Genomic DNA, 12,764 nt, shown 5'->3' on the forward strand with positions numbered 1-12,764 from the left:
AATATATCAATCTTTATATCTCAACCATTTCAAGACTCCTTGTCATGTCCGTGATCACATCCAGGACTCCGAACAACATTCGGTACATCAAAAACTATGAACTCATAATATAACTGTCATCGTAACGTTAAGCGTGCGGACCCTACTGGTTTGAGAACTATGTAGACATGACCTAGAACAGTTTCCGGTCAATAACCAATAGCGGAACCTGGATGCTCATATTGGCTCCTACATATTCTACGAAGATCTTTATCGGTCAAACCGCATAGCAACATACGTTGTTCCCTTTGTCATCGGTATGTTACTTGCTTGAGATTCGATCGTCAGTATCCAATACCTAGTTCAATCTCATTACCGGCAAGTCTCTTTACTCGTTACGTAATGCATTATTCTGTAACTAACTCATTAGCTACATTGCTTGCAAGGCTTATAGTGATGTGCATTACCGAGAGGGCCCAGAGATACCTCTCCGACAATCGGAGTGACAAAACCTAATCTCGAAATACGCCAACTCAACATGTACCTTTGGAGACACCTGTAGAGCTCCTTTATAATCACCCAGTTACGTTGTGACGTTTGGTAGCACACAAAGTGTTCCTCCGGTAAACGGGAGTTGCATAATCTCATAGTTACATGAACTTTGTATAAGTCATGAAGAAAGCAATAGCAACATACTAAACGATCAAGTGCTAAGCTAACGGAATGGGTCAAGTCAATCACATCATTCTCCTAATGATGTGGTCCCATTAATCAAATGACAACACATGTCTATGGTTAGGAAACATAACCATCTTCGATTAATGAGCTAGTCAAGTAGAGGCATACTAGTGACATTAAGTTTGTCTATGTATTCACACATGTATCATGTTTCCGGTTAATACAATTATAGCATGAATAATAAACATTTATCATGGTACGAGGAAATAAATAATAACTTTATTATTGTCTCTAGGGCATATTTCCTTCACATAGGTGATTTCAGGTCTAGTGAGAGTGATATACTGAAGGGCGCCAGTAATGCTACGATATAGGGTGGCGTCAGGAACGGGTTCTCCATCGGAAGACAATTTTGCACCGGTCTCAGCAGGTGTGCGTGTAGGATGGCATTCCAGCATGCCGGACTTGGAGAGCAGTTCAATAGCATACTGTCGTTGGGAGAGGAACAGACCAGCGGAAGAGCGTGAGACGGCTATACCAAGAAAGTGGTGAAGAGGACCAAGGTCAGTCATGCAGAATTCTTGGCGCAGGGAAGAGATGATGTGAGTGAGAAAGGAGTCAGAGGAGGCTGTCAACACTAGGTCATCAACATATAAGAGTAAATATGCGGTGTGGGTGGAAGAGTGGAAGATGAACAGAGAAGAGTCAGAACGAGAGGGAATGAAGCTGAGGCTCTGGATGAAAGAGGCAAACCGTTGAAACCAAGACCGAGGGGCTTGCTTGAGACCATACAAGGATTTTTGGAGATGGCAGACATGATCAGGGTATGAAGAGTGGGAAAACCCAAGCGGCTGCCCGCAGTAGACGGTTTCGAGAGCCGTGTAGGAAGGTGTTTTTGACATCGAGTTGGTGAATGGGCTAGGACGAGGAGACGGCTAAGCTGAGAACTATGCAGATGGTGCTAGGTTTAACGACCGGAGAGAATGTCTCGTCGAAATCGACGCCGGGTTGCTGGGAATCGCCACGACAAACCCAACGAGCCTTGTAGCGGGAGAGAGAACCATGTAAAATGTTTGATTGTTCAGTGTGTTTCCAGGATACAGAGAGGAGTACATATATAGGGGAGCCGGGCGCTACCGCGGCAGGACGTGGGGAGAGGCGATCGTGCAACGATCGTGCAGTACAGGTGTGAAGCGAGTCCACGCTCTAACAGCTCCAATGTCCAATATACTCCACATAGTCGGCGAACCCCTCTTCTGCTTGCCTTTTTCTCTCCCTGGGCAGCGGTCACCCAACAGCGGCCCTCCTCCGACGATCTCCATCATCTGTTGTCCAACTCCTCACTTTATCCAGCCTCTCCCTATACTCTCTTTTGCGCCGTCACTTCCATCGCCTGTCGTTCCTCCTCTACGACGCCGCACCTGTCGACAACAAAATTCTCGCCCCGTCACTGGTTCGTCTCAGAGCTCATCCCTCTGGTTGTTGCTTCTGTCGCCAGTTGGGTCTCCTCCACACCGGAGCACACAGCCTGCTGCCACCGTGGGCACTGCTGCGAATCTGGAAACACCTGCTTCATTGTTTGCTAGTAATAGTTTTGCACATGTGTTGGCTAAAGCTGGATGTAGTTATAATGCAGCAGGTGTGTGGCTCCATTTAAATTTGTGGTGTTTGCAGCGTCATTGTACATTTTGTACTCTTTTTTGATGTGGTTAAATCCTAACCTTCTCTCAAAGGAAAATCTCAGTACTACATTTGACTTTGTACTTATGTTGTTCCATTTTCTTAATGTGACCCCATAGCGTAGTAGCACGGGTATCTTACTAGTAGTCTGGTAAATTTGACTTACTAAAATGAACGGTCAAGGTTGCACCCTTGCAGGAACACCAGAATCAAAGCTAGCTCTAAAGCCTCAAGGGACCACATAATAACCAAAGACACTGTCTATCATCAAAGCATCACATTGTTGCACATAACAAAGCGGAGCATCTAAGTTTGGGGTATACAATGGATCGAGCGGCGCAAATTATGACGCTGATGGTTCTGGCTCTTTCCCCTTTCCCCCCTTGTTCACAACCTTTGTACTGTCAGCCGGTGGCACGGTGTTAGGCTCCTTGGTGTAGATGATACAGTCGTCAAGAGTGTAGATCCTGAGAGCGAGCGAGGATAGAGTTGAGGTCTTGATAGCTACTGTGAAGGAGGACCAGTACCACCAATCATTCTTCAAGAACTCGGATTTTATCACTCTCTCCAACATGCTGGTCGCCACTACCATCTGGAAGAGGCATAGAATAGATACGACTAATCAGTACAGACCCTCTCAAGCATTTTTTTGTATGGAGATGATGATGTTAGAGAGCTTTTAATATAATGGACAGGCACAAAAATAATAAACACTAGTCTATTTTTGTGTGGCACAAATTAAGGTGAATAAATAGATGATGAAGTCACCTCGGAGATTGATTCTGCGCGCTTCACAAAAGAACGCCATGAATGCCTTCTCATTTGTTGAGACTTTGAGGCTCTGAAAGCTTCCTCAAGCAACGCTGCTTCTATGTCAAGCAAATTTATCTTTAGTTGCTTCAGGATATAAGAGTTTCTTCCTGTAACCGGCCTCAGTGATGACTCCGGAACCAAGCCACCGTTAACAGCCAGCAATCTTGTTGGCTTGTCTGTTGCAGAAGATGCTGCTTCCTCACAGGAAGTAGTATCAGTATCAGTGGCTGGCTCCTTAGTTTTTGACACATTTTCATCACAGGAAGTAGTAGCCGCAGGACAATCTTGAGCAGAATTGGACCCCTCCTGCCCTAACTTTTGTGCAGACATTGCCTGGCATTCTTCTAAGGAGCTGGAAACACAATCATCATTTGGGATGTCATCTTGCCTTTTGTTTTTATTCAGAATTACTGGAGGATCAATAAAAGCTGCACGTGAAGGGACAAAAGACGGAACTCCGTTTGATCCAATAAGTCCAATATCCTTCACTATCTCCTTGTTTGAATCATTGGTGACAAATTTTCTGCAAATCACTTCAAAGTCATATGGGCATGACTTCATCGGTTTTGTGGACTCAGAGGTGGAGCTACGATGAACAGAATCCTTCTCCTTGTTGACATGTCCATTGCACCTTCCAGCATGCTCTTCATACTCAGTTGACGTAAAGTAAGTTTCGTGACATGCTATGCAGTGGCGCCGAGCAGGCCGTATAGGCTCCAAGCAGTCACACCGACATGTTTTCTCCAAAATTGCTGCAGCCTTGGTACCGGGAAGTTCCATAAGCTGCTGCTCGCTGCCGTTCGACGACCCCTTGGATGATACTGGAGGATCACTGAGAACGAAATTACCCAGCTGGTGATGAAGATGCCTCTGCCGCTGCCACTGCCACTGCTGGATAGCACGTTTCAGCTCCTTCTCCCTTGGATCGTATTCCCTTAGCCAGTCAACAAGGCCACGGATTTCTTCATCCGATTCATAAACAACGACAGACGCAGAATTCCACCCTTTACAATCAGAAGTAGATGCTGGGTCCCTCTCCTTGCTTATCAGCATGCTTCCATCAGCGACCAGTAAAGGACGTTTACCAGATCGTCCTAACACCCAGTACAGTCGACCCAAGGAATCCTTTCCCAGAAAATCTCTTCTCAGGGATGCCATATTAAGCTCTGACTCTACTGTGCCAATTGACTCCTGCACTTTTGAAATCTGGTCCGATAAAGTATCCATTTCACCATATGAAGTCCTCATTTCCTCCTTATCTTTCAAATCCTTCAATTCATAATTCAAAGCATAAAACTTCTTCTGGAGATCATTGAACTTATCTGGACATTTTTCTATATGTTGTCTTATCAGGACTGTGTTGAGCATTTCATCACAAAGAAATTTCAGCATATCTATTCTCTGCATTTTGAAGATAAATGTTAGACAATGTAGGTTGTCACTTTGTCCACTATGAAAATACCGTAAAATACTATTAGGCATACCGTAAAATACTAGAGAAAATATGATTTGGCCAAGTAAAATCATATAAAGGAATACAACGAAATATGCAATACACAAAGGACTAAAACTTCCAAACACTAAATAGTAGAGATATCTACTTGAAAGTTGAAACATATAAGAGAAAACCATACCTCTTGTGTGCTAAGCTCCCAGTACTCCTTTTGTGCCACTGCTGGAGCTAACTTAATAAGCATGTCATGATAGGGTCCTTTCCGTTGTGGTTTCAAATCCTGAACAGAATGGTCAAGATGTGATTTCCTTTGAGCTGACATGCATGATGGTTTTCGGTGAAATGCACGAGACTTTGCTCCTTTTCGTTGTCGCTTAAAATCCTGAGCGCCCTGGTCAAGATGTGATCTCTCTGGCTTTAACATGCATGATGGGCAGAACCAGTCTCCTAGTGGTATACAAGCTAGTGGTGGATTCAGGCAATAAGTATGGTACTCCGCGTCGCAGTCATCACACAAGAGAACAATGTGGTCGTCTCTATCAATGCCACATACTTTGCAAATACCATACTCCCATGGAGCTTTAGGTAATTTGGTCGTTGCTGTCAGAATATCCTGTAGCTCCCTATGGATTTCTGAACCAGTATTCTCACTAGACAGGTAGCAATCAAATTTCCGAACAAGGTCGAGCACCTGCACCAGTCATGTAAAAAGAACAGGAAGCCAAAAGGTTCACTTAAATCCTTGGAAATAATATAACTTAGTAAACAGGAAATTTAACAGTAAGCTAATACTCCCACCGTCCCAAAATAAGTGTCTCAAGCTTAGTACAACTTTGTACTAGAGTTAGTACAAAGTTAAGACACTTATTTTGGGACGGAGGGAGTATATACTCAAATCAGCATAGGTAATCCCAATGAGATGGTATAGAGCTAACTAAGTGACCCATTTCTTTTTCTATTTGCAATATTATCTTGATCAAACAACAAGGAAATACGGAGCATGGATTGATGTTCTGCAATCAAAAGACACAATTTGCTAAAAATGTCCTTAATTTAACCAGCTCAAAAGTAGGTGTTCAAAGCAGTAAACTACCATACAGAAAGGGATAACAAACCTCTGTCTTATGTAGTTCAAAAATCTTAGAGAATTCTAGTACCATTTCCATTAGATCCGTTCGATCAGCACATGCAGTGTGCAGATTGCATATTACCTGCAGGTAAACATAACAGATCAGCAAATTTTCTAGTTTGTGCACAAGCTAACTGTTAGCTTGATTTTCTAGTTTCAGCATACTATCTATTACAACTCCTTTGCTGATTGAACAGTTAGCACAAGCTAACGCGACTGGAGCATTTGCAGGCATATGAAGTCATCCATGGAAAATCTGAGAAAATATCCCATGCGTATGACCATAGCATTATATAAAAAGGGTGTTAGAATGTACCTCTTGCACATCCTCAAAAAATGTCTCCCAAGATCCACAGTAAGCTCCTATAGCCAACCTTATATCAATTGTGCGGAAGTCCAAAGGGCGTGGCACCATACCAGAAAATCCAAGGATGCCCTCATCCTCATACTCATTAGAGTTCACTAGAATAGTTCCAAGCAGATTCCCCAAAATCTTATATTCATCTGAGGAAATGGCATGGCGCAGAGCAATACGACACTTCTTCAAGATAACCTCTGAGATGGAAATAGTTTCCCTTTCATTTCTTGGTTTTTCAGGTTTTTGTGGCACTGTTACACAGCATGCCTCTGACAACACAGATAAAACAGCTTTCTGTCACAAGGAAAGAAAAACTTTTAGTGTATTTTTCAAATAGTCCCCTAGTCACAAATGTCCTCAAAATAAAAGATAGAGAAAAGTATCATGGCAACGAATAAGTCTAATAAGGCAGCAACAGAATACATTTCACAACATAAGCATGGCCATGCTATGCACTGATTTCTCTCTTTTATATAGTAAAACTTTGGTTAAACTGCGATGCTGACAGCAAGTTCATGTTAACCGAAGTTTCCTGCTCAGGCTAAATAAACAAAAACATGTAAATACAAAATACATCATCTGACTGGTTTCAAGGTTTCAAACAAAATTCTACAACCATTCTTGTCATCGTTTTAAAGGGATACAATACTTCATCACATAAAACAGTAAAACAAAAGATGTGTTAGGGGAACTAGAAAACGGAATTTATGCATTTGTATTGACGGCCAAGGGCAAAATACATGAGTTGTAATCTAGAACGCAACCCACACAACAAACGGTACTAAAACATAAACTAATACAAACTCATACTTTTATTTTTGCAACTCGTTACTTCTTAATTAAGAGAAAAACACCATAAGTATTGCAGCTCGATCTATCAATAAAAAGGTTTTTGTAAGGGCCTGAGATCAGGTCAAAGCCAGAAAAAGGAAATTAAACGCAGTATTGGAATAGCGAGAATACAATGACTGCAGCCTGCAGGAGCATTACTAACCTTGGTTCGTCCAGATGCATTAGCCTTGTAGACCTCTTTACTTATCGAATGTTCCAAAATTTTCCTTGCCCATTCTGGTGGTTTTCGGTCCAAAGCTTCATAAACACAATTTCTAATTCTCGTTCCCACATTTGTCGGTAATTTTCTCACAGGCTCTAGTACTTCTGCCCAATCTGGCAATGTTCTATTATCAGCAATAGGCAACTCAGCAGAATACTTGTAATCCATCATAAAAACCTTGTTTCCTTCACTTGATAGAGAACTGCATATCAAATTCTCCGCCTCCAGAAGCAGCTGAAAATACAATACAATAATTACAGTGCAGCAAAAATACACATAGAAGTTACCATCGTCTAAAATAAGAACACAGGAAATTTATAATATCTCTTAGTGGGCGAACAAAAAACTGTAGATAAATCATACAACAAACGTAACACAACATCCTTATAAATTATATTTGATAATCTCAAAATATCACACAGCTGGACAAGAAATCAATGTAGTCAAGATATCTCCAGCCAAATAAGCAAAAACAAGAATCTTGTAACCCAGAAAACCAAGATTTTTTCCTAAACAAGAATCTTGTCAACACCTCAAATACAACAGGGGTTCCTTCCCTCATGGAAACAACATATAAACATACTATTATGAAGAGTTAATGCGGATAATATAATTGTACAGGGTGGCAATCAAAGAGAATATTAATAAATAGAAATAAAAAGTTGAGGAAAAATCTAAAAACAGATAGCAAATAACCATAGCATACAGCAAGCTAAATACTACAACTCATGTCTGATTGAAGAAGGAAAGGAAGGCATGATCCAAATGAATCACAAGGTTCAGCTAATTGTAGAAGTAAAATGCTTACCAGGGCATCCTTCTCCATGCCGGCAACCCCAGGTACTGCTCCACACAGTATGCCACCATCACCGTGTAGGCAGCGGAATAACTTCACCCCTTCTCGACTGGAAATATCAGACACATCCATGCATCCATTTATGGATGAAATAGCTGACATATACCTTCTAGTCAACTCTGGCCAAGTCAACTTGTTAGCAGTTAGCATATCAAAGTTAAATTCCTTTGTTGAAACAAGGCTCTCAGTGTCCTTCTTTCTTCCGCGCCTGGGTTTTGATTCTTTGGGGTCAATGTTCAGCTTTGATAATACCTCACCAAAAAGAACCTTAATGAGTGCAAGATGAACCCCTGGCAATATTGTACCAGTGCACCTCCCAAGTGTCTGGGCTGCCAATTTATCTAGACGAGCTTCCTTCATAGAGGAAGTTTCAACAGGAATAAATACAGACACAGTCTCTTCATTATTGGAGAGACCAGATTCACTATTTGAATGTGATATAGAAGCATTTATAGGGGGATTCATTGGTGAAGAGTAATCCCTACATTGTTGAATGCCCTTTGACAATGTTTCTTCCTGACTTGCACAAATTGGCCATGGGTCAGCAAGTTCATCCTCTAATTGTTCATATGAAGGCACTTCTTTGAGATCAATGATTTCACCAAAGCGCCCCAAGAACTCCCATATCTGCAAGAAAATTTCAATGAGAAGATGGATGCAAGAATAAAAAGGAAAGGCACAACTTTGTAAAATGTGTTTCTTCGGATAGCAGAAACAGTGACAGATATGTATAGAGCTACCTGGAGAACATCTGCCGCCGATTCTGGTTGAAGCTTACGGCTAATAGGACGTCCCAGAGGTAGCTTGCGGATGCTAGAACCGCTGGGTTGAGCATCATCATGTAGCCCAGTCACCGCACCATGTCTACCATATGGCGTATCTACATTACTTTGACCATCTTTATGCACAGATAAAAGTAAACCACTTGCAACTGTCACAGAAGAATGAAATTCTGTCCTATTGCACAAGAACTGGTAGTTTATGCAAGACCTGGATCTAGGAAGAGACTCCACAATTTCTTGAACAAATTCCAAATCAAGCCCAATTCTATCATGGTATAGCCAATGCTTCAGTAATGTATAAGTAGCTTCCACATCATTCTTCTTTTCTGTAACTCGTGGTATACTGGGGCCATTGGATGAGCAAAATCTAGTTAAGGGAGCGTAAGGACCATCAAAGTTCTGACATCCACTCCCCTTGTTTAACAAATGATTTTCGCTGTTGTGTGTGCATGAGAATACCAGATGCCCATGTTCCTTGTACATTTTTTCACAAGCTTCCACCATAGCAGAAGAAATCATCCCCCATACTGAAGAGGATGATGTTCCCTCAAATGTAAACTCACCAATTTGGTCATTAATATTTGCTTCTTTACTTGGTGGAACATTCTCAGAATTTGAAGGTAGTATTTGTGACATCATATTTGAACTCTGTACATCATTGCAATCCAAAGAAGTCCTTTTATCCTCCGTATCATTGGTAAGACATGATAGGAAATCTTGGTTGGTCTCAGAGGGAATATTCATCATCATATAAAGATCATCATCCATATCATTAGCAGTATCTCCAATAAAACTGCTACTTTCCTTTGTTTCAGCGGCCTTTCTTGCACCATTATGGGAGAGAATGGTCGATGCTTCTGGAAGGGGGAACACTGAACATGGTAACCTTCTGACCTTAAACAAAGGCGCAAAACTCCCTCCATCACACACCTCACACTCAAACAGTGAACCCGTGACTCTATCATGCCAGTAAGATGTAAAACCCACTGGCCATATCTGATGGCAATTGTGGTAGCTTGCCTGTTTATCGATTTCTCCCAAGCTAGTTATAAAGAAATCCTGATATTGAACAGGTAGGCCAACCTAGAGTAACAACAAAAAAAAGCAGTGTTATCAAAATCAGCTCCAAAGTGAACGTAAGATAAAAGAACTGCAGTATAAGAATACAAAGGCTGTAGCAGTGGGAAACAATAACATCTAAAATGAACACTGGATGAAGAAACAGAATCTGAAACAGGTAATGAGATACTCACACTGCCATGATGTGCTTGATGGTTGCAATTTTCCGCAAGAAATTTTGGAGGCTTTGGTTGATTTATTTCTTCCTTACAACTCGGGTCTGTTGCTTTCGTAAAAAATGATGGCTCCATAAAAGTACTAGAACTTCCAAACTCGTGCTTCTCAGAAAACTTGCGAAATGCTGATTTTTGTGGAAAATCTCTTCTCCTGCAATATGTATGATTTGAGCTCCGTTCTATGTTTCCATCAGCAATGAAGTTTTGATCCACAGGAGGAAATTGCTGTCTCATGTTAAAGCAATGAGGAAGACCAGATGCTGGCATAAAGTGATTCCCATCTGCAACATGATTGCCAGAAGTGGATTATTATAAGATGCACCACCAATGATGGTCAATAGTTACTTTAGAGACCAGACGGCTATAACTTCAAAACGATTTATGGATAAACACATAGTACGCCTAAGAGGCCACGCATATATGCACTAAACATGGGGGCAAGCAAATTGATGGTTAGGACAACAAATTGCTGTCTAAAAAGTTACAGTGCATGAAAGGCGTGGAAAATATCCAACAAAAAGCAAATACATCTCTCTTGCAGTACATATGATTGCTCTAACATCCTTACCATAAGGAGTTGTATTATTCAACTGCAGCCCCTCAAAATGTGGAGTAGCCACTTCAGTCAAATGAGCTCCATCAGCAACTCGTACTCTGCGAGGAGGACCAAAACAAAATATTAACTCTCTTGTGATGATAATGTCTGTACAACAAAGGTTACTAGAAAACTTCCTATAACATATCTGATATTATTATTTCAGAGCACCCCTAAACAGTCCAGTTTATAAAGTTTATCGCTAAATAGCTGACACAAGTTACTTATAGTTTCACTTTTCTTTGCAAAAAGCAGAATTTCAACAAATCAGAAGTTTCTTTTTCCTTCGAACAGATCTTTCAAGAGTAATCAAAACAATAACCACTTTACAATTAAACAGCGAGCATCATGTACAATAATGAAAGCACTGTGTAACACAATGAACCAGCTATAGAAAATGCAAGCATGCTTTCAGCGCTTATTCTCTTCAGCATAGCACATAAAAGTAGTCTAAATCAATGAAAGGACAATAATGATCTGAATGTTCTACAATTTAGTTTGCACACTAACCACTTTACAAGGACAACTTGATTAGGAAAATTCAACTCCAACCTATTCAACTGCTATGGTTATAAGCTTCTTAACACACTGATATGCAAGGACAACTTGATTAGGAAAATTCAACTCCATAATAATCACTAAAGGTACAGAATAACAATCATCAACATAACTAAACATTGTACAGAAGGATGGTGGGCTGAAAATAGAAATAGTTAGCTTCAAATCATGTTTGATTTTGAAGTTATACTGCGGTTATGTAGTCGTCTGCAGCAGTTTCACAACCATCATGTGGATTTAAGAAGATTAAAAGATCTGCTTAAGGAAACAATGAACACTGGGACAACTTTGTCCATGAACTCAAGAGAAAGGTTCACCAAATAATATGTGACTAGAATTTTACCATCAAAATAGACCAAACAAGGTGTGGAAATTGTACAGAATCTATGCATGTATAGAACTAATAGCCAGGAATAAATAAAGCAAACTTTGATGTTTGTTAGTGACTTCAGCGTAGGCATGGTCTGATGCAGGTAAAACACTTAACAAAATTCCAAATGTTCAAAATTCTAGAACTCGGAGCCCTCCCCCGCCACCTCCTCCAAGGAGAAAGACTTGTCTGTATATAAAAAAATAAAGTAGAACAATTTGGTATAGGGACACCTGGTTGAGCGATTTTTGTAAGTACATAGGCCATTCTCTTTATGTGGATCTAAATGTGATATCAAAATAGGTAGACAAGAAATTGCAAAAAGGGGCATGTGTGAGGGTTGATGATCGAAGGCATAGAATGTTACTTTCCGAATGACATTCTTTCTCTATAAATTTAGTGTGATATCTTTTCAAAATATAAGAACCAAGCAATCTGACATGTGACCATGATCCAATCTCCAAAGGAGACCATCCTTCCAATATTTATGGAATAACACAACCAAAATAGGAAAGGACTAAAACCATAACATCAGTGCACTCTAACCTACACTTCAGGTCAGGTCAGAATCACTAAGCAGTGCATGTTTTCACAAATGCTTGCATAATCTTATATGATGTATATGATATTGAAATGCTTTAATAAAGGAAAGGCATCATTTGCTAACAGTTGGGTAAAATGCATATGAACTGATCAGGAAAATTTGCAGCCATGTGAGAGTTGTCATGTTAAAAGAAGAATAGAATAGATGATTAGTGGGTTTTCAATACATAACATGGTTAATGGATGCCCCTTCTACCTTAACAGAAATATGTTTCATATAATTTATGCCTGCCTATTATTTTTACTTTTATTCAACATCTTTATTCCTCACTAAGGATGTGCACATGGTTGTAATATTCCAAGATTATAAAATACACAGGGGCAGACCCCAGGATTAACAAGCCTGGCAGGAAACCCAACAGTTTTCAGTGAGAAAGGAAATCATGGTAATATCTGACCCAAAATAAATTTCCATACTAGTATTTGAAATCCGAATTCATAATGCAAAACATTAGAGCTAAAGTTTTGTCGTCAAAGTGCATGCTCCAATTTGACAATAAAAACAGTCACCAAAATTTCATAGTACCACCAAGCAGCATGTTCTTTAGAAATTTTGACCCC

The 12,764-nt window shown here is 40.4% G+C and overlaps 1 protein-coding gene across 1 annotated transcript in view; it reads right to left on the reverse strand.

Moving 5' to 3' along the window:
• Positions 1 to 2,501: 2,501 nt before the first annotated feature.
• Positions 2,502 to 12,764, reverse strand: part of LOC119310719 (methyl-CpG-binding domain-containing protein 9-like) — a 20,483-nt gene continuing 10,220 nt past the window's right edge. The window contains exons 3-12 of the mRNA XM_037586367.1: positions 10,646 to 10,731; positions 10,036 to 10,358; positions 8,741 to 9,865; positions 7,953 to 8,627; positions 7,085 to 7,378; positions 6,049 to 6,384; positions 5,719 to 5,814; positions 4,785 to 5,294; positions 3,106 to 4,551; positions 2,502 to 2,929 (exon numbers count right to left, since the gene is read on the reverse strand). Of these exons, the coding sequence (XP_037442264.1) occupies positions 2,681 to 2,929; positions 3,106 to 4,551; positions 4,785 to 5,294; positions 5,719 to 5,814; positions 6,049 to 6,384; positions 7,085 to 7,378; positions 7,953 to 8,627; positions 8,741 to 9,865; positions 10,036 to 10,358; positions 10,646 to 10,731 (5,140 nt within the window). The 3' untranslated portion in view covers positions 2,502 to 2,680. The remainder of the gene's footprint in view (positions 2,930 to 3,105; positions 4,552 to 4,784; positions 5,295 to 5,718; positions 5,815 to 6,048; positions 6,385 to 7,084; positions 7,379 to 7,952; positions 8,628 to 8,740; positions 9,866 to 10,035; positions 10,359 to 10,645; positions 10,732 to 12,764) is intronic.

Source organism: Triticum dicoccoides, chromosome 5B (assembly GCF_002162155.2).
Source record: "Triticum dicoccoides isolate Atlit2015 ecotype Zavitan chromosome 5B, WEW_v2.0, whole genome shotgun sequence".
NCBI lineage: Eukaryota > Viridiplantae > Streptophyta > Magnoliopsida > Poales > Poaceae > Triticum > Triticum dicoccoides.